The 21,545-nt window shown below is 46.8% G+C and overlaps 4 protein-coding genes and 1 long non-coding RNA gene across 9 annotated transcripts in view; 3 read left to right on the top strand and 2 right to left on the bottom strand.

Annotated features, from left to right (window-relative positions):
* Window positions 1-50: 50 nt before the first annotated feature.
* LOC143377305 (E3 ubiquitin-protein ligase TRIM23) lies at window positions 51-4,396 on the top strand. 4 transcript variants are annotated; one of them, XM_076828441.1, is made up of 7 exons: window positions 51-204; window positions 297-383; window positions 1,949-2,509; window positions 2,567-2,675; window positions 2,782-3,155; window positions 3,231-3,599; window positions 3,962-4,396. In XM_076828441.1, the coding sequence occupies exons 2-7, from the start codon at window positions 315-317 to the stop codon at window positions 4,154-4,156; spliced, it is 1,677 nt and encodes a 558-aa protein (XP_076684556.1). In that variant the 5' UTR covers window positions 51-204; window positions 297-314; the 3' UTR covers window positions 4,157-4,396. The 4 variants fall into 4 exon arrangements, with proteins under 4 accessions (XP_076684556.1, XP_076684553.1, XP_076684554.1 ...); XM_076828438.1 differs by having other exon boundaries at window positions 297-437; XM_076828439.1 differs by having other exon boundaries at window positions 57-204; window positions 308-437.
* Window positions 4,388-8,655, bottom strand: Calr (calreticulin). Its single transcript, XM_076828454.1, has 8 exons — window positions 8,491-8,655; window positions 7,713-7,817; window positions 7,441-7,644; window positions 6,983-7,134; window positions 6,098-6,364; window positions 5,785-6,021; window positions 5,322-5,465; window positions 4,388-5,235 (listed from the first exon to the last, which is right to left on the bottom strand). Exons 1-8 carry the CDS (start codon window positions 8,573-8,575, stop codon window positions 5,218-5,220), a joined length of 1,212 nt encoding a protein of 403 aa, XP_076684569.1. The 5' UTR covers window positions 8,576-8,655; the 3' UTR covers window positions 4,388-5,217.
* Window positions 8,656-10,409: 1,754 nt separating this feature from the next.
* Window positions 10,410-14,612, top strand: LOC143377299 (uncharacterized). Its single transcript, XM_076828414.1, has 7 exons — window positions 10,410-10,827; window positions 11,369-12,081; window positions 12,176-12,496; window positions 12,561-12,930; window positions 13,018-13,339; window positions 13,476-13,648; window positions 14,480-14,612. Exons 1-7 carry the CDS (start codon window positions 10,597-10,599, stop codon window positions 14,519-14,521), a joined length of 2,172 nt encoding a protein of 723 aa, XP_076684529.1. The 5' UTR covers window positions 10,410-10,596; the 3' UTR covers window positions 14,522-14,612.
* Window positions 13,229-18,220, bottom strand: LOC143377327 (uncharacterized). Its single transcript, XR_013087293.1, has 5 exons — window positions 17,294-18,220; window positions 16,720-17,237; window positions 15,328-16,630; window positions 13,441-15,244; window positions 13,229-13,345 (listed from the first exon to the last, which is right to left on the bottom strand). It is a non-coding gene; the product is annotated as an uncharacterized LOC143377327 (long non-coding RNA).
* Window positions 15,057-21,545, top strand: part of LOC143377322 (uncharacterized) — a 23,795-nt gene continuing 17,306 nt past the window's right edge. For both annotated transcript variants that reach the window (XM_076828474.1, XM_076828473.1), the window contains exon 1: window positions 15,057-15,194. The gene's annotated coding sequence lies outside the window, so the exon portion shown is untranslated. The remainder of the gene's footprint in view (window positions 15,195-21,545) is intronic.

The raw sequence follows: 21,545 nt of genomic DNA, 5'->3' as shown, positions 1-21,545 counted from the left end.
CTCATCGCAACGCTGCCAACAACCCCGCGCAAAATCCCCTCAATTTTATCGAGCGTCGTGCCGTCTGACGGTTTGATTTATAAAAAATCGTGTGGAATCCAACAGCAGCCCATTCGTGTGTCAATCAGTGTCAATTAATGTCAATACCCTGCTCTTGAACGTCGCAGCTGATAAGAGAACTGCGTAAAATTCAAAGCACGAAAGGTACATACTTTTTAAATCGCAATTAGATTTCTTATGTACTTAGCTCCGGCTGCGACTATACAATTTACATTAATATCTACGTCTTACATAAGTTCCATTGCAGAGCTATCATGACAGAAGACGTGGATCGCCTGAGCAATTACTTCGAGCAATCTCTGAAACCTAGTGCAAGAACAAATGTAAGGAGGACACTTGGAAATCTTCCACATTACATACAAGCAATTGTTACTGAAGTCAGTTGCTTCAAATTCTTAACCTTTTCTATTACATTCACTGTTCAGATTATGCCTGACAAGTAAACATTCACTTATAGTGAATGGAGTTTTTTGAAAGTACAGCAACTAAGAAACCCTGAAAATTATATTTGCAATGGACCTATTTTACTCGTGTTACTGAGGCATACGCGAAAAACGGAAAAATCCTCTTATTTAAGAATAATTGGCTAAAACCTGGCATCTGTATGTTTTTTGAGCTGCTGAATCCAAATATGATTCTTTTTTGTGTAAAGAAATTTCCTAAGGTAATTCTACTTAATAAAAAATCGTTTTTACTTGGAGATAACTCAAAAAGGAAAGGCCAGAAAATTTTTTAAATAGATGACTTCGAAGTGAATATGAGCAAACATGACGAGAACACTTACAATTTTATTCAAACACGGTAGTACAGGCAATGTGAAGATCGCCAAACTATGCATGACTCATACATATACTCATCTCACAGTGATGTTATTTGCACCCCCACCTTAACTTTGAAGTCGTCTATTTAAAAAATTCTCTGGCCTTTCCTTTTTGAGTTATCTGCAAAAAATCGATTTTTTATTAAGAGAATTACCTAAGGAAATTTTGGCTGTATTTCCGAATGGCCCCAGTGGCTAATCGACACGAGATTTGAGGGGAGGGTGTGTGGACTCGAAATCTAAAATTGTTGCTTCGGGAATTTATTAGTTTCCGAGATATTAATAAAATTTTTTTAGTATTTTTGTTGATTTATTCCGACGTAACGCATTCCACTTTCTAACTTCTTCCGGATATTAGTATTGGTTGGAGCTAGATTAGCGCGGGGGGTGCGTGCCCGCGTAAAGCATGGCAGAGAACTGATATGAGTTTGGAGATTTGAACCAGAAACTCGCGGATGCGATTCATCCTATTATACAGGGTGGATACGTACTCAATTGATAGTCAATAGTCTAGGGGGGTGATTCTACAGGCCAAAATAAGACGAAAATATAGAATACAATTTGGTAATATCGCGCTTCGTTTCCGAGAATATTGGCTTTGAATTTCAGCTAAATACGCGTGCCTGTACGTAAAACAAATTGGGGGCAGGATGAATCCCCGTTATGGATATGTGAAGCGCTTTTCGAATTTTACAAATTTATAAATAAAAACGGTTTTTGAGCCCGGTACGGAGCTCCTGATTACAACGCAATTTTTGTTAGCTGCCCAAATTCACTCGAAGGGGGTGAAATTAACCCCTGAAAATTCGACTATTTTCCGATTTTCTGTTATAACTCGCGAACTGTAAGAGATAGAAAAAAAGTTTCAAGACGAAAGTTACTTCTTTTAATTACATTTATCATTTGGTAAACAAATTATTTTGCTATAAGTGAATGTTTACTCGTAAGATATGCGTCAAATCAAGAGAATATTACACATAGATCTACGAATAGTTTCCACCCGAATTATAGCCTCCCATAGTTTCACAGCACGTAGGACAATTTTCATACTCAAATGCCATTTTCCAGGTGTTAGAATGTCGTGTCTGTGAGGAGGTATTCACTGTCGACGGAATTAAAGTTCCACGACTGCTGTACTGTGGCCACACAGTGTGCCACTTGTGCTTGTTGCGACTGAGGCCCTGCATAACGGACCAGCAGTTTATACTGTGCCCGTTTGACAGACAGCCGACGGACATTAGTCAGAATAACATCTACAGTTTGAAGAAGAACTTCGCTTTGATCGAGTTGTTGGAGAGGCTGGAGCAGTCCAACAGCGAGAAGACATTGGTGCTGGAGCGTGAGAGGCTTCACTCGAACCAGTCCTGCGACGAGGACGAGGCGCACACCGCCGTATTGTACTGCACCACCTGCAACACCCATTTATGCGAGAACTGCGACAGTGCCATTCACTCCTCGAAGACCCTCAGCAAGCATAAACGTGTGCCCTTGTCGGAGAAGCCGAAGGACAAGCCAAAGTGTCCGGTGCACGCGACGCACGTAGCAGAATTTACCTGCACGCAGGAAGGCTGCGATAATGCGCTCATGTGCTATCTATGCAAGGACTACGGCAGGCACAGCACTCACAAGGTGAGCAGCAGAATTCGCGGTGAACGAACAGTCGTATATCCGTACCTCTTATTATAGCTCGCCTTGGTGGAAGCCGAGACGGAGAATGTCAGAAAGTCTATCGTCACTGCTCTGCAAAAGATGACGCAGTTTATGGAGAGTATGAGGGACACGGCGCACAGAATTGGTACATTATTTAATTTTCCATTTACCAGCAGCTCGTTCGCATCGATGGGATGCGAATTTATTATCGAACCAAGGGAGAATAATCAGTGCAATCGTTACGCCGACAGAGACGGTAATAGGAGAATTAGAGGGATGGGCGATAGAAGACGCGAGGCAGAGGGTGCGCCAGCATTTCGAGGAGGTGCGAGCCCTGCTGGCGGAGCAGGAGAGTGCGGCCGTCTCTTGCATAGAAACTGAGACTAGAGAAAGACTGTGCGCTCTCAGGCAGCAGCAAGAAGATCTGACCACCACGAGGTCCCAGGTGGCTGACGTGTGCATTCAGTGCGAAAGCATCTTAGATTCCGAAGACTGGAGGCTGCTGAGCAACGCGATCAAAGTTAAAGAGGTTCTGACTACCCTGGATCAGCAGCAACAACACTATGCCCAACTGGGCCCTGACTTTCTCACGCCGGAGTCTTCTATACCCATCATATTCAGCAGGGTTCGTTCCTTCGAAAGTTAAGAAGGCTCGGTATTTGAATGATCCTGTGCCTTATACTGTTTCTATTACCCCCAGGACAACAGAGTTCACATTGGCACGAAGATCGATATGCGTGTGGTGATCCTGGGACTGGACGGTGCTGGGAAGACCAGCATTCTGTCTGCGATAAGGGGCGTGACGCTGTCAGGCCCACCTATTCCCACCATAGGGTTCAACGTCGAAAGCTTGGAGTATAAAAATCTAGTGTTTACTCTGTGGGACGTTGGCGGGCAGCAGAAGTTTCGACCGCTCTGGAAGCATTATTACCACAATACGCAGGCTGTTATCTTCGTGGTGGACGCCAGCGACAGGTCTCGCTTCGAGGAGGCGCAGAACGAATTGTCGAAGATCGTCAACGAGAGGGAACTCAAGGACGCTCTGTTTCTGATATACGCTAACAAACAGGTGAGAATATTAATGCTCCTTCGAGGGAAGTTACCTTAGCTTTGTTAGGAAGCATCCAATCGTGCCACCGAGGGCGAATTCCACTTACGCCCGCGGTTAACATTCCAAAATGTATGAAAATCTCTTGAAATATGCAAGAGAAATCTGTGAATGAGCCATTACCGGAAAATACGGGTTTTTACATATAATTTATGATATTCATTTTATTACAAAAACGGAAAAATCCTAAGGCCGTGGGCGAGATTTGGGCGTAAGTGGAATTCGCCCCGAGTAGCAAACTACACATTGGATTTCAATTGTTTCTCTTCAAAATTATAATTACTGCATTTGCTCTCGCATATTTTGACCAATGATCCTCGCAGGATATCGCTGGCTGCGCCAGCGTTGAAGAGCTCGTCGACATCCTGTGCTTGCAAAAGCTGTGCTGCGGAAGGGCATGGCACATCCAAGGCTCCTCCTTAGTCTCGAACGCTGGTGGTTCCACGCAGGGGCTCGACTGGCTGACGCAGCAACTCGGAGCTCACGAAACGCTATACACGATACCCACCGTATCCTAAAACAGCGTATTACAGACTTCATCTTGGAGAACGAATGAGATTAACTCGCTCAAACGATCTCTGGCCCGCTTTCTAATAAATTATTGCACATTCCGTGATATCCGATTAATGAAGGTTGTGACGACAGTGATTGTAAACTCTACCAGATGCGTGTAGCGAAGTTTGGTAAAGGAGTATCGTAATGAATCCATAGAAAATGTAGCATGTGAAGAATAAACGGCCCCGAGCACGTCTAGAAAAGTCTTATTTATTTATTACATCGGTTACTGATTTACCTTCGATACGTAATCATACCAATTACTTTTAGCTTTACTTATTCATTCAGTCATGTATGCACACATCCCAATCACTCTCACGTGTGTTCTTTTAACTGGAGCGAGCGTTTCTGTTGTTTTGTTTTTCCCTTAATACGCGTACACTGTACGGAAATTGAAATAATATATAATATATATATATTTTTTTTTTATAATATAGCATCGTTAAATTACATCTCAATTACTTTTTAATTGTATATAAAAACACTTGACAAACAAAAACGGAACAACTTAGAGTCTTTTTATGGAGCTGTGCCATGGAGGGGACACACAGAAGGGCAAGATGACTATTTATATAATACATATATATTATATATGTATATATACTATGTAATATGTTCTTTTCGATTGCAGCTGCACAACACAAGACCCACTTTGATTCGTTTCTGCATCACACTCGACATTCGTTTGTGTGCGATGGGGCTTCTCGCGGGGAAATTTCTCGCCGACCACGAACGAAGAATCGAAGACTAGGAATTAAAGAAGTTTAGGCTGCGAAGACAAGGCCGTGCTTGGATTAAAATAATTGAAAACTCTGGGACTCGTGCTGTTTGCGAAGTTTCCAATAGACAGGAATGATTTTCTCTGCTTTCACTCGTTGATTTTTCCATTTCTTTCCTGGCAATGTTCCTCCTCCCCGTTGTGACTTGTAAAAATTTCTGAGCTGGGAAATTTTGGTGCGTGTCGCGGCCACACAGCTCCTGGAATACAGTCTGTGTTCGTGTCGATCACGCGACACCTTTTTATTTACAATTCGTCGTGCTCCTGGAAAGAAGAAAGAGGTTTCCATGTAGCGAGGAATTCCAAAGTTTCTTTTAGATAGTTTTGGCGTTAAATCAACGGATCCTTACCTCAGTATCTGGGACACTGTTGTCTTCTTCGTCAGCGTCCTCGTCCTCATCGTCGTCCTTGTTGTCCTCGTTCTCTTTGCTCTCTTTTTCTCTCTGCTTTCTCTCCTCCTCGTCCTGGGCCTCCTTCATCTTCTTCTCGCCCTCCTGAAAGCAGATAAACATAGTTCTAGAATCCACTCGATCGATGACGAGGAATTACAGCTTTTTTTTTATCACTGTGACCTTCGGCAATGCTTTTGGCATCGTTCAATTTTTAATATATTCAGTTTTAATAAACGGTTTCTTTTCGGGCTGAAAAGAAATTCATGCATCGAAAGTATATTCGTTTGCATGTACATTTGAATAGATAGCCACTTTAAATTAATATGCAGATTATAGATTCTGCGAAGGAGAATATAAGGAAGCTTAATATTGCTGCAAATCGGTAATATATATTCTTTCCGAGACTAGAATATGCACTTACGTAGGTAGGTTTCCACACTTCCTCGCCGAATTTGCGAGCGACCTCGGGATCGTCTGTAATGAGCACGCTGTCGAAGATCGTTCCAGACTTCACTTGCCAGAGATCGAAACCAATGGCACAGATCTCGTCCCTCTTGTATAATTCTTCGTCAGGAGTGTACGCTGGGTTGTCCATCTCGGGATGAATCCAGGGTCCCTTGTAGTTGGGATTATCGATCTGTTTAGGTTTCCATTCGCCCTGAAGCAGAAAATCAATTTGCATTAAAGGAAACCACATCCAAGACACATGATTCATATAATCTCACGATCCAAACCTTGTATTCCGGGTTGTCGATCATGGGAGCCTCCCATTCTCCGTCCATCTCATCATCCCAGTCATCGGGCTTAGTGGCCTCGGGGTCAGGAATGTGCTCTGGCTTGTCCCAGTCGTCTGGTTTCTTGTCGTCAGGATCAGGGATGGTGGGCTTATCGTCCCAGTCCTCCGGTTTGCTCTGAGATGGATCCTTGATCTTCTTCGGTGGCAAGAAGTCCCAATCGGCTTCCAGGTCGCCGGACTCGACCTCTTCATTATCGATGAGAACCTTTAGAAAACCTCAAAGTTAATCCCAATTCAGGCTCAGTATCAAAACAAATTTATAGTCTGATTTACTAAAGAAGACGCCTTGGGACCAAGGCCAGAACTTGCGATGTTGCCGCTACTCCAGGCTCGAATTACGCGTAACGAATGGCGGACAAGTAAGACGCTACCTGACTCCCCTCTCCCCTCTGTAAGAAATTCGCGACCCCCCCGAAAGCCTTACGTAATTTAAGGACGACCCCTTACTTAGTCTTCGATGAATTTAAGATACCAAAAAGTAGAATCGATTTCTTCAAGATCGATTCTTTACAAAGCGATTTCTTCCTGAATCGATACTTTTCGCAAAATTCAGCAACCCTACTTGGGTCTCGCCTGAGCCGCGCGCGCCGGCACACGGGCCGCACAGGCGCCTTCTTTAGTAAATCACACTACAGCAATTACAGTGATACAATGTCGTTCTTTCCTTGTTCTGTAAATAAGCAGCAACTTATCTACGCCTAACAAGTAAGATAATCTTCCCTCTACGAGACTCTCTAGCACCTGTTCCCCACGGCGAATCAATGAGAACAAGTGACTCTAGGCTCGAGGTACAATCGCAACCGCTATCGTCCCATTTTCTTACCTTGTACGTGTTGTCGGGTTTGACGACCAGAGTGTACAAGTGCGTGTAGATGTCGTCCTTGCAGCGGATGTCCTTGTTGACCAGAAGGTTCTTGCCCTTGTAGCTGAAGATCACGTGAACCTTCTTCGTTCCAGGTCCGCAAATATCGGGCCCTACACAAGCACGCACATTCGTGCATCAGAACGAAAGCGGACTGTGCTTGTTGGCCTCGTGCCAAGCAGAATGCGAGAGTAGCAAGCTCGCACAGTTCGCAATTTTGTAGCGCTTACGTAATTCACGATATCGGTCGGAATATAATTAATGTATCTTCACAGGTAACTGGAATATGTACGGGAACTATATCCAGGGCATAAGCAAGAATTTACTCTCCGAGTACCATTAGCACCGATTCACCATTGGGTGTAACCAGTAACTCCAGGCTCGGCTGCGCTGTTGTACGCTTACGAACAGGCTCTTACCAAACATGATTTCATACGGAGTTTCGCCGTGCATGTCCTTCTGCTCCAGCGAGCAGTCGAACACCTTCACGTAGCCACCGCCGCAGTCGATGTTCTGCTCGTGCTTGACGCTGAACTGAATAACAAGCGGCTTGTCTTTGTTGCTGAACGGCGCGAATTTTCTGCTCAGCGCGTAGAATCTCGCATCCTGGGATGTCTGAATACCTATCGAAAGGATCGAGAGATTCAAATACGAGCGATTTACCGACGGAGAAGCTAAAGCGAGTCTCTACCTTTATCCTCCTCCGGATCGTTCCAGAATTTTCCATGGCTCAGAAGGAACTTGCCGAACTCCTTCCCAGGGTGTTCGGAGTACACCCAGTTCTTTTCCCAGGAATCTGCGCAAGGAGAAAAGTATGAGGATAAAAAAAAATGAGCTCCAGCGGCGAATCAATATTATTTCCTCGAAGTTACACTTCCAGCTAAAATAATCTATATTTACGCGCGTCGAAGTTAGGGAGGGGGGATTGGAAGGAACTCCCGAGAGACAGGAAGTGCGGTGCACATGAAAATCGGCTTCACGCTGCCACGCGAGGAGCTTTATTTCCAAGCGGATCAACCGATCGATCGCGCGTCATGTCGGCGGAGCTGGGTGCCACGAGACGTGCGCTCGCCACGTCGAATTCCACGCCAGCCTGCTCGGCATATGGCACCGTAAACAATTTTATGCTAGCGTACGCGAGCAGTCAGCTCCGACCTCGCGCGCCTCCGGCTGCACGCCGCGGTGCACGGAACGATAGCGGCAAGGGCGTGTGGTTACCAAGGAGAAGAAACATGCAGCGTACCGTGCCGCCTCCGGTACGCCGCCGCATCGCCAGATTTTTAGCGAAGCGTGTCTTTAAGAGGCGAGTTTGTTGAAGGGAAATAGTGGGACTAGACTCGTGGGTGTGGTTCGTTAATAGGAAATCAGGCGATGGGAGTCTGCGGATTTTTCCAGACCCCCGCGGACATGGAGGTTCGTATGCGACGAAACGGGATGCTTCGGGTAATGGTTGCCGGGGTGTTTCTTACCGTCGGAGAACTTTTCCTCGAAGTAGACCTCGGCGGTGACCAGGGTGACCGCCAGCAGAAGCAGGAACGAGCAGAGGGACCGCATTTTCAGACGCCGGGACGACGAGTGCCCGCTCGACGATGCTCTTTACTCTGAGACGAACTAGCCGATAATGCCCGAGTCGCGGACGTGGTTGGCGAGTTAGCCGCTGCCGGGGCAGACAGATGGAGGGCGGCGATTGGCTGGCGTCCGAGGGCCAATCGTCGGCGACCACGCTCGACCAACCAGGCGCCGCGCCGTGGCAGCTTATGGACTTGCCGCGCGCACTATACCTACGCGTCACTCCTTACCATTTGTGTATCTGTCGTCGATACGGCAGGGCATTGGCTGTCGATCGAGTGGGGCGCTGCTATTGGTTGTTGCCTGGCGGACCGTGCTTTGGAGGGATATTTGAAACGATAGAAAGTTATTTTAGCGATTTTTATGGGGTAACGCATTTTGTTGGCAGCAATTGCACGTGCACGCAGGGTTAGGGCGAATGACACTTACGCCCAAATCGCCCGTGGTTTTCATTAAGCTAGGATTTCCTGACTAGACGCAAGGTCAAGAATTTCAGTCGATTTTCTCGAAAATGAAGCGCGATATGAAAAAAAGTTGCTCTTTCTTTTCGACTTATAACATGTAAATAAGTCGAAAAGAAGGAATAACATTTTTTGATATTGTGCTTGATTTTCGAGAAAATCGACTTTGAATTCTTGACGATGCGTCCAGTCGCGTATAAGGAAACTTACCCTAATGAAACTCACGGGCGATTTGGGCGTAAGTGGAATTCGCCCTAAGTAGGAATGATATATTGTCGACTTGGCATATCTCTTTCACAAAGACTGTGCTGTTTCGTCTTAAGTAAAAAAGTATGCCTTGCGCATTGCTCATTATATCGATCTTTTAGTATCAAAAGCTGTTCGATTTAACTCAATTAATAATCTAATTATAAATATTAAATAAATGGGAATTAAAATAAAAATAAATTTTATGTAGTACTGAAATTTACAGTGGGGGAGAAAAGTAGGTGGACACCCTTTAAAACCGTATACTTTGTTTAAAATTGGTCCAAACGACTTGAGTTGACTAATAATTTAATCACGTCACTAAGACTGATCGATTTCACAGCAAGCTACGAATTAAGTTGGAAAATTATTTATGGAAAAGCGAAGGGGAAATGCGCAGTAAAAGTTTGAATTGGAAAATGCGCGCGAATAATTCAAGTTTAATTTGAAGAATCCGATCATGTTACTTTGTAATGCTGAGGAATAGTAATTCCTCGAATCACTAGAAATAGATTTCTTGAATTCTGTTTAAGTTCTGTTCAATAAATTGCATACTGCTTTTATAAGTGGAAATTGATTTATTCCACTTCCTTCTGTAACGTTTCAATTTATGCTTTCGCGTGCGCGGCGAAGAAACTAATTTTTTTCTTCCTCTTTTTCAATTCGACAAGTCTCGGCGCAGAAGTTCCGTGTCCTTCTACGCGCGCACTTGTGTAATCGCTGCGAGCACTGAATCATTTGATAAGCGGAGGCTAATTGTCATGCAGCGTGGCTCTAACGAAGCTTTTTCAGGTGGCACAAGCGCAGTAGTTCCCCTTTGCACATTATCTCAAGCAGTATTCGAATAAAGACAGATAAGAATTCTCCGCCGAGTGCTTATCACTGAACACCTTTTCACTTCCCAAAAATTACGCAACCTTCCCCCTGCCCTTCAATATCTCCGCTACCAAAAATACAATCGACTGATTTCTCATTGCACGGCAAACATAGAGATCTACGAATCAACGGAATGCAACCCTATCGCGCGGTTTGTTTGCCGCAGCAAGAAGCCGAGCCTCCGGCCTTCCATAGAAAATTCGGCCGCGCTGATAAGCGGTTATCAATCCTGCAAGACAGGCGCGAGCTGTACTGTGTACGAATTGTTCCCTTGGCAACGATTCCCTTCCGCCAGCGCAATTCGCCCCAGTCGAGGCGCCAGCCGCCTGAAAATCTACAAGTGAAGCCAGCGGAGCTCCCTCAAACTTGAAGGGACTCTCTTACAGGGAGGAGCCCGAAAAAAACAGCAAAAACCGCCGGGGAATGTTCCGCTCCAAGGCGGCGGCCGCTCTGATGCGGCTGAAGGAGATGGACAGGAAGTACAATATTAAGCGTAACGAGGTCAAGCGGGGCCAGAGTAACGTGAGCACTGAAAGTTCCCTCGATGGCTCGTCGAAGGACCATCGGCCAGCTTCCAGAGCCTCCAGTCACGGGAAACCTGAAGTAGATCAAGGTTTGAAGGTTGCAGAGGCGGACGATCAAACTAAATCTAAGGTAGCGATAGTTTCAAAATGGACCTACCTTGGTTCTGAAGCTCTGATTCACCTTCGGTATTGCTCGAGGCTTTCGAAGCAGTTGGAGGTCTCGGAGTGCTGTAGTTTTTTAAAGTAGCCGTAGAATTTTGCATTGCGGAAATTTTGCAAAAAATGGCAAAATTGTCACTGATGCTCCCAGAGCTTTGGAGATTCTTACAAGGGAACACCGCGAACCCGAAAATTCAAAAAATTCGGAAACTGTGAATATGTAAGGTATACAAAATTTCAAGACAAAAATTACTTCTTTTAATTAGATCTATCATTTGGTAAAAAAAATATTTTACAGTTTACGAGTTAACACAAAATCAGAAAAAAAAACGGAATTTCAGGGGTCAATTATACCCCCTAGAGTGAATTTGGGCAGCAAACAAAAGTTTCGTTATAATCAGGAGGAAATTCTCTACATATTCACAAAGTTTCAAAAATTTTTGAATTTCCGGGTTTGGGATCTTTCCTTCTAAGTCTAATTCGTTCGAGGACTTACAAAATAATCCCTGCAGGTCTCTCCGAAGCCTAAGATCCAAGTGAGGATCCCAAGTTTCCTGACGAAAGATGATCCTCCCAGCACCGACGACGAGCCCAGGTTTAGGTCCTCCGAGGGTTCCCCTAGAATGCACAGCAAAGCATCAATCGCAGAAGACAATGCAGATGACTTGGAGGAAGAAGGGACTATGTCAAAGGAGTCCTCCAGGTCTTCCTTAAACCCAGACCCCTCCATCAAGGAACTGAGCTCTAGCTTCAAAGCCAGAGTTAAACTGGAAACACCGGACTCCAGGGATCTCCTAAGGAGCAGCGAGGGATCCTCAGTCGCGACGATGCTCTCCGAGGCTTCAGGCGGTTCTGAAGTGGTTTCGGAGCTGGCTAGGTCCGCGGAGATGCTGAAGCTGGATGTGCACGGAGAAACTACAGCTGAGAGCAGCGCGCATGGATTGGACAGTGAGCAGAAGACGATAGAGGAAGTAGTCGACACCCCGGCTGATAAAAGTCAGTCTAGGGGATCCTCTATGGAGGTGCAGAGAGTTCAGTACGAGAGTGACACGTTCGAGGAAGCTTCCAGCTCCATTGGCTCCTTTAGCTCCGCGGAGGAGCGGCTGAAGAAGGCCTCGGAGGGAAAGGTAGCCCAGGATACGATCAGATCTGGGGTGAAGCAGATCATGATCACGCCACACAAGCAGGCTGAGGCGGTGGTCCCGAAGAGCGAGCCTGATGAGAGGTAGATATGCTGATGCAGAGGGCAGAATTGGAAAGATGAGATAGTTGCAGAGCAGTGTTACTTGTAAACAGGTTCGTGTTTTTTAATTTTATAGGGACAAAGAGATCATCGAGCTGGTCGCACCGAAAGTAGTGAAGAGTACCAGCGAGTGCGACTTGGGATTGGACGAGGAGCTGTCGAGATATGTGAGGAGCACTGAGGACGTCGACGAGGCGCTGCCGATCAGCCTTCTGAAGCCGTCGAAGCAAACAGCGCTGGGTAAGAAGCAGCCTAGAAGGAGTAAGAGGCACAGAATGTCGTCGAATGAGAATACAGAAGAGATGCCAGAGAAAGAGGAGTTCCCTGCGGCGTCTGATCAGGAGAGATTAACGAAATGGAAGGGAAATAAGGGCGAGGAGAGCTCTCCAATGATAATGTGAGGAACAGAGCTTGAAAATCCTATGAACTGGCTAGAATAAATCAAATTTGAGTGATTTCAGGAGAAGCCTGGAGCAGGAGAAGGAAATGTCCGAAGGAAAGGGAAGCGAAGAAAGCAAAGCTGAGTGCATGGAGGTGGAAAAAGGGGCGCAGAAGAATGAGCTTGATAAAGTGGAGCCGGAAAGCATCTCCAGCGAGACTCTGCTGGGAGATGTCCCTAGGAAATCCGACGCCACGTGTACCCTGAGGAAATTGAACAGAGATGCGATCGACGCAATTGCCAGGAGGCATAGGATTCACACGCCGAGGGAAGCTTCGAATAAATGTAGACAGTGCAGGGCTTGTGGGACTGTGGTGAAGCTGCCATCAACTGAATGCGAGGCTCGTGGAAAACCAGAGGCAGATGAGAGTAGATCTGCTTCTCTGGAAAATGTTAGCATTATGAATTTTAATATTTCTGCAATATTGTAATGTAGTATAGTAGTCGGGGTATACTACAGCATTCCTCAACCCTTGCAGTTTAAGGAGCCCACTCAAGATCAAAGGACGAGGAAGAGGAACAAGGGGAAGAGGGTGTGCAAGTCGTCGAAAGCGAGGAGAACGTCGCATCGGGGGAAAGTGGAGGAGAAGCAGTCGAGATTCGAGTGCAGACAGACGCATCGCCTGCGAAAGCACGCGGCCGCCCTGAGGCTGCAACAGGAACGCGAGGACATCCATAATTACTTGCTGGAGCTGGAGCGTACGCGATTAGAATTCGGACCCGGGGACTCGATCCTGTATTCCAAAGTCACTCCCTTCAGACCCCTCGAATTTCCAAAGATCGCAACCTTTATGAAGCCTGGTATGCCTAAAATATTATAACTCTCAGTTACTTCGAAGCGGATGCTATAGCTTTCACAGTTAACAATGAATTATTCAATAAATTCTTAATATGTTTCATACCTCCCTGCCAACTGTTCCGCTTCACTCGTGGACAGGCCTGGGAGAAGCGGATTTGAAGCCCACTGACGAAGTCGCTGGGCTGCAAGAGAGAATATCGATGATAAGGCAGTGGCTGAAGGATCAATACGTCCTTTACAGGGACTACAGCAGCCTGGCGCAAACGACGAACGCAAAATACATTCCTGCTAGTCTGGAGGATGCAAAAAGGGTATTGTCCCAAATCCTTATTGAAGAAACTTAAGAATCCTCTCACACTTCGCGCCAAATACTCCCTTTCCTTTCATCTGAAATTGAAGAGCCCTTGTAGAAAACACTATAAGTGCCAAAAATCGAAGAAAGATTTTGGTAATACTATAGAATTTGATTTTTGGCACTTACAGTGTTTTCTACAAGGATAAGGCTCCTTCTTCTCCAGTGGCGGATTTAACAGGGCGGCCTGTGAGCAGTTGCCACCTGGGCCCCTGCTCGAAAGGCCCCACCCTTAAAAAAGAATCTGATTTTATCCAAACTATATTTTTTTTCTGTATTATTACACTGAGCCCGCTTTCAGTAAACTACCGCTGTAGTTTACCGAAAAATGGGCCCCTGCTCAGAGGCCCCCCCATAGGGCCCTGTCTTCAAAAATAAATTATGATTTTATCCAAGCACTTTTTTTCTATACTTTTCTGTACATTTATCCTCTTTTAGTAAACTACCTCGTCATTTTCCCGAAAAAATGGGCCCCTCCATGCTTGCCACCTGGGCCTTTTTCCTTAAATCCGCCACTGTTCTTCTCAGTACGAATTTAATCAATAATATAAAGATTTTACTGCTTCCTTTGAAAGAGTCCGGCATAAAAGTTGCTCGAAATAAATATCTGTTTGCATAAGACTGCAATCTAGCATAATGAGATGGAAGAAAGGGAGTATCAGACAGTAGGAAGTGCAAGCGTGTAGCAAACAATGGGAGCGACAAGGGGGCCTTCGGACGGCGAAAGAAGCAGAGGCGTGGATAGACCGCCTTTCGAAAGTTTTAACGAGATAATCCTGTTCGGTTTCAGACGATCCGCCAGCTACAGAAAGCCACGATTAAAACCAGGTGACCGGCAGGTTCTCTGGGACCCTCGGCACGCGCGACACGACTCTCCACGTAATCGAGTGAACGGGTGTGTGGCTTGGGAAGTGATGGCACTTCCTCAACGCCAAGTGATCGTGCTTGTGCATCTTGTCCTTTCCCCTCCGTCCGTACGAGCCTCGATTTTAAGTTGTCCCGATTCTCTTTAACGATACTTTTACATGTACCGAGTGTTCGCCATTGTTCTCTAATAAAAAGTGATTATTGATCCCGCAGCTGACTCTTCGATTACTCTCCAGAATTTCATATTGCGCAGGGAGCAGAAATGTTCACGCTTCCCGCACGCCCTTCGGGCGAATCGATATTTGATATTACCTCCCCCCTGAAAAGGGGCCGCCGCCGAGGGGAGAAGGGCAGATGCCCTACACAGGAGACGCGTGCGTGTTGCACGCGCACGTGCAGGAGGACGCTCGAATGTGCGACGGTGGCGTTTCTTCCATTGACGTGCTCCTCTCTCTGCTCGCGCTCCTCAGTTCCCAACGAGCCTCTGCACGCGCCTGTTCCCGTGGAATCTGTGCTCGCGAGACTTGCTCGTCGTTCGTTCGTAATTCTGCAAATGGTGCCTCGGTGAAAAAGCTCGACGAAGGTGATCCTACGTCCTCCAAAGGGATTGGGAGCTTCATAAACAGACACCAGTTCTGGTAAGTCCGACGAATCGCATGCTCCCGAGCGCAGTGGCGAGTTCCTCTCTCTAAAAGTAACGTTAAGAAAATGAGAAATTGGAAGGAGTTAAGTTCGTAAGTGTAACAATTCAGAGTGAAAAATTTGTGGTACTAGGTGGAGGTGAGTTTCTTTACTCCTGGACGCAGTTAGGGTGAATAACCTTCCCAATAAGAAGCAGGAGGACACAGTTCAAGCTTCTTGTATTTTCTGTTCAAGAAGTCTATTCTTCTTTGAGTTGCACTGACTTTAGGCGAAGTGTTGAATCAGATTCCGAGGCAATCCTAAAAGCAGAATGGCGAGGATTATAAAGTGGAATGCGAGTACAAGAAATCGCACAGATTACATTATTTTCTGGCGACAATCACGCGGATGCTTGAATAGATGACATCAGCAAACGGTTGGAGTAACCCGCTGCACGATCCTCGCCTTATTAAATATACAGCACCTTGTTGCACCTTGAAAGTAAAACCGCATGTACTGTGTCAAGGTTCAACGGATCAATTGGAATTGTGCAAGCTTAGATCAGATCCTGCATGTCCCCATCGAGTAACTAATTATCCGTGCAGCTTGCAACTGAGGTCCCACGATGCTGGAGCAACAATTTTCCTCTGGCGAGAACCAGGAGGGGCTGATGCTTCACTGAAATCTGAAAGACAGGCTAAAAGACTATTCCTGGGGTAAAAGAAAACTGATACCGATTGTATCCAAGTTTCTCCCAACTGTGGGTCGCAAAATCTACTCTTCAGACCACTCGAGGGCCCAATTATGCTACATCAAGCGCCTGAAGTAGAATCTCCCAGGAATTAGTTACAATTTCCGCTGGTGATCCACCGAAGGCGCAGCGCAGCCTTTGAGCGTGCCAGCCAGCGGCGAAACCGAGTTTAATGCTGAAACGATTCCCACGAATTTCTCTCTCGTCGATGGGGCGTCGAATGAAGGAAAACAAGCCCGCTAACGAGTGCTGTCGCCCGCGTAGAAATTCGAGCGCGCTTAGAATGGCGAAAGTAATCGAGAACTCTCGGAGACCTTATCCTTGAGGGAATCGAGGTCGGGGGGCCCGTAGCTGACGTCGCCGTCGATGAGGTCGTCGCCGACGCCGCGGAAAAACGGCCCCGGGGTTTTCTAATATCCGTTTCCGCCGACCCTAATGCGCCTTTCTCGATGTCGCTCGTGTGAAATGGAACAGGAATTCAGGGAGGGGACGGCGGGCTCTAATGAAGCTGGGCCGACAAAGCGAGAAACTTCCTCCCGCGTGGAATTTATGGCGATGATAATTAATACAGAGGAGGAGGAGATAGTGGCGGACGCCTCAGCCCAATCCTCGAGGTTTTGACATTAATTAGAGGCTCTCTGTGTGCTTGGCTGCTTCCTTCACTCTCAACGCTGCTGTTTAACTTCTGAGGGAACATCGGACCTGTAAAAGGGAGATTCTGTTACGCCGAGGCTTTGCGCTGAGTTATGGATACAAATCTACTACGCTGCTCAAGATAATCGAAGCATCACCTCTGCTTTTTAATGTCACTGGTGGGTTCAGCACACCATGCGCTGCTGAAGAACACGGTTTCCACCTCTCCGATGAATGATACACATTCGTGAATGCCGTTGCATCCTCGCGGTACCATGTGTGAACTGCTCGACACACAGATGCCGCTCTCCCGCCCTGAAGTTCAACCGAGCGTGGCCTCTGACCTGGAAGAGTGCACACGCTCCGTCGATCTCAGACTGGCCTATTGTTAAAGGCCAATTTACTCGAAGGAAGTCCGAAGGAATATTCCATTTTATAAACATCCTGCACAATGCCTCGGGCGACATAAAAATAGCTCTCCCCCTTGACATTAACTTTCAATTTCACTGATTAACCCTGCTCAGCGCAAGCGACCTTTCCGGACCCCCATGGATGTCCAGCCTCCACTTTTAGCGCAGGCTGCGTACCTCACTGATGACCCTTTCATAATGCGATCAGACCTTTTCTCTTCAGGTTCGCTGGGGTCACGGACACGTCGATGATCTAATTCATCTTCCTACAAAGCAGAATCAATTACCACGCATCACCTTCATCTACTCTAATCAATACCACCATCATTGCGGCGACATTAAGCCCCCTATTGTTTACTGACCTACCGCTAAGAACCTCTGATCGATTCCCCGTGAGCTTCTCAGTCTTCGCAGACAGTGAATGGGCACTCTGCATCTTGCTACGCTCATCGCAGACTCTACTACCCCTCTGCGAGCACCGCGTACCTGAAATTAGGTCGTACAGACTGTAGGCAAGGATATTTCTGCATCGACTGACTATTCTTTGATGCGCAGGACTATTTCCAAAGCAGCGCTGGGAAACTTGCCCTGAGAGGCAGTTGGCACAGATAGCTGGATTTAGAATTACTTGGACGTCTCGGCGAAGCGTTCAGGGTCAAGTTAATGTTCTATTTCCAAACAAGCGGAGACAACGATCCAGAGCGATCGTACGCCAAGGTTTACGCGGCTTTCCATCGTCGCCAGGCACGGGGGAGAGGCTGGCGCCGCGACGCTGCGTCTCAGTCCACGAAAATAGTTCAGGGGCTGGAAGAAAGGATAAAGGAGTCGCTTGATGAAAGGCCGGGCTTGAAACCGAGACGGATACAAGAACGAGCGGAGCGAAAATCGAATTAAACTGGGGAGTCGGATCGTCGTCTGTTTGTAGGCAGACACTTTAAGTACCACGTTCTCTTCCTTTTGCACTTTAGCAAGGTCTAAAAATAATTCGCTCAACGAGGAGGGGAAACGTGTCCTTGCCTCATCAGGCGACTACGGATGCATTTCGCAAATTTAATATCGAGCAGATTAAGGAGATCGATATGAAAGATTTCACTAATGCGATGCTGGTCTTGCAATCTTAAAAATAATTCCAAGATCCTGATTATCTTAAGGGGTTATACATAGTCAGGAGGCCGAAAAGAGGCGAATGCTTGTGAATTTTTTTTGGCAAAGCGGAAGCAGATATTTTTACAGAACTTTTTGCAGTTAAAAGAGCAACATTGAAAGAATATTTGGTAAATTTTTCGTAGAAAAATATGTACGTTTATAATAAAAATACTTTCTGCATTTCTCTGGGCTTATTTTTTATATAAAAATCTACTGAATGACGGAGGGATTTTTCCCCTCTTGATTAGCTATTTTAAAATGTTGCGTTTTTTTTGTTAACTTTGAAGGTTTCTCTTAAAAAAAATCCCAAATATCGCGCTGCTTTTCAGGCCGTCGAAGTAGGGAGACCCCTTGAACATGCTGAAGTTACAATAAAAAGTCTTTCTCCTTGAAAAGAAAGAAGGAGAACTCTCTTATTATTAGGAACGAGCTCGCAATTCTCCCGAAGGCCTTGCTCGCCAGTGCTGCAGATTCATAGAATAAGTGAATCGCTGGATCCAGTCCTTTGTTTTCCGCGAAGGCTCCCCTTCTATTTATTTCCCCCGTACCAGTCGCCTCCTTTTGCCTCTCCGTGTTCTGCTCCTTCACCTTGCCGGTTAGAAATGTTTTCCTCCGTTACCCAAGTTTCCCTGTTGCATTTTCAGCAGCACGCCTATCGAGGATCAAACCTCTCTCACGTGATACAGTTTGTGGCGTCGGCGAATTACGAAATAGCCGGGTTGCCCAAGGTATCCTATGTGTCCGGTAGTTTCTCTTTGTTCCACTGGCTGCCTCTCCAGGATAGCCGGCTATCTTGCCTCTGCATACATACGTTCCCACTTGGCCGCTGTAATTGCCGTGCTCCTCGCCGTTGTTTCTTGAATTGCCGGTCCATTTAACCCACTCCTCCATCATCGACTTTACGTAATCCGCTGAAACAGGAAAGGAAATCTTCCTGAAAACTGGGTTCAGCGGCCTTGCAATTATTGCAACTCGCCCCAGTAGACCGGCTGTCTTTCAAAGTTCAAAGTTGAAGCTAGTATAATCTCTCAAGCTGCTTCTCGAAGTGATACCTCCGGCGCTTTGTCTCGTCAGGGGCGAGCCAGTTGGAGCGAGGACAGGCGAGTGAAGGATGATAACGACTCCTTGATTCCTGAACGATGCGGGCAGACGCTCTCGTTAAAAAAGGGATTCCATGGGGGGCATTTTTTCTCTCCTTAATCGATTCAATGCGGAACGGCGTGCACGACTGTTCCAACGATTGCTCAACGAGCAAGGAATCGATTCCGCGGTGCTGCAACGACTCCGCTCCGAGGAGCTCTCGTTGGCGATTTCACCTCTGTTCCCTGCTCGTGCTTTCGACCAATTAACGTGGTGGATTCACTGCGTCACTGCGAGCATCTGGAATTCCATAAAATGGCATTCACTGGCTTCCACGTAATTCATTCATTCAATTCCACCCTTGGGCAAAGAATGAAGTCTCCGCTTCCTCTTAACATAATACCCATTTTTAAATCAATCCTCACTTCCGGTCACTTTACTCTCCAATGAAAAACAGACCCTTTGTTCGGATTCCTCTTCATTTTCCCTAAAAACGGGTCCCTGCTCACAAGGCCCCGGGCCCTATTTAAAAAAAGCAAACAATGATTTTATCCAAACACTATATTCTTTTTTGTACTACTACACTTACCCGTTCTTTGTAAACTAACTCTTCATTTGCCTGAAAAAAATGGGCCCCTCGGTGTATTTGCCACCTGGCCCATTATTCTTAAATCCGCCACTGCAAATGTCCCATTTTCCTCGCGCTCCTTTCCCAAACAACTGACTCCACTTAGCAGCTGTAGCTTGGAAAGGTGCCCTCTGATTCCCGATTCAGTGGCTTCCCCAAGTTAAACGAAACCCGAGTTAAAGAGGAAATTGTCAGAAAGCCGGCGGATGAGTCAGCCGGCCCTCTGCTCCAAGGGGTACGAGGGGTTGCAGATAATGTCGTCACCAGAATTAATTTACAAGCCCACGGAGGGTGAACCAGCCGCCTGTCGCGTTAGCAGCACAAGAAATGCTCGCCAAAGCATCTGGAAACGATGACGTGCTTCACAAAAACCGCCCTCCCCCGCGGAATTTTCAAGCCTGCGCCCACAACTCTTTCATTGCTTGGCGCATCATCGGGGAGATCCCATCAGCGTCGCTCTGTTTTCACGGTAGCCCATGGATTTTAAGACGCGGGTATCTCTCAGGATTAGCTCCAGCGGTTTTCGAGCACCTTGTACGACAGAAGACGTGTTCCCGACCCGATCTTAATCATCCTGCTGGCCAGTTTACGTTGGTCCCTCCCCTCCTGCTCTCCGCTCTTTGGGGACTCGTCGGCTGGCCTTTTCGCTCCTCGGGGCCTCTCGCTTTCGCACCGGATCACCTTGGTCCAGGCGACCCGTTCCCCGTGTGACTTCACCTTTACTACTGCCCACACGACCTGTTGGCCACCTCTCGGAGGATACACGAGCCTGTGTGTACCTGCCGCACACGTGCAGCGCGCGGATGCGCTCTGGGCACTGCTTTCTGACCCAAATTTCAGGCTGCAACGCTCGCGCGTCGCGGAGTCCCCTTCGATCAAGATCGCAGCTTCGCATAGGCAGATTTAGACGCTGCAGCGTAACAAAGTTACTTCCCACGATCGTTGCGGATAATTTAAATTAGTTGCGAGGTATATTTTATTACGCGGCTTGGGGAACTGGATGTCGAAGAACTTTGTGCCTCTCGGAAAATTTTAAGCTTCGATTCCAATCGTGAATAGTAGCCCAGGTCTCCCGTTTCACGTCCCTCTCTCGCTCCTCTAAAAGGAAAAGGGTTCCGCCACGCACAAAGGGGCTTCGGGATGAAAGGAGAGGGTGTGAAAGAGTCAGTTATAAATAGACTAAGGAAGAGGCGAAACAGAGAGGAAATAAAGGCGACTTTGACGGGGGGAAGGAAAGATCCAGACTTAAATGCAGGCCGGAAAAGAAAGAACGTAGACAATGAAGCTGACAATAAGGGGAAGGAGGCAGAGATGTACAGGATGCTCCTTACCGCGGAAGAATTTTGCTGATCAATAAGGAAAGTGTGCCTAACATAACAGCGCTTTCAAATTACAGCCGAAGAGAATTCGTGCTGGGGTAATAAAACACCAATGCAAGGAGCTGTGAGAAAGAGAACAGGCTGAATAGAGAAGAAAAGGAGAGTCGAAGCAAGAGCAGGAGAGAGTGGAGAAGAAAGGGGAAGCCCGAAGGGGGGGACAGAGCGAGGAAAAAAGTGGTTCGAAGGGAGACAGAGGAGAGCGAGAGGAGGCAGAGGCTGATCACGGTGGTCGATGACGCCGTCGCCAGTGACTCGTGGGAGCGCGGCTTTAACAGCCTACTCTCTAGCATTAAGTGACCCCGCTGCAATGCAACGTTTGCAGCGAAATACGTTAACAATCG

The sequence above is a fragment of the Andrena cerasifolii genome, chromosome 15, assembly GCF_050908995.1.
Source record: "Andrena cerasifolii isolate SP2316 chromosome 15, iyAndCera1_principal, whole genome shotgun sequence".
Classification (NCBI taxonomy): domain Eukaryota; kingdom Metazoa; phylum Arthropoda; class Insecta; order Hymenoptera; family Andrenidae; genus Andrena; species Andrena cerasifolii.
Note: the sequence above shows the minus strand (reverse complement) of the source record. Positions and strands in the feature narration are given on the sequence as shown.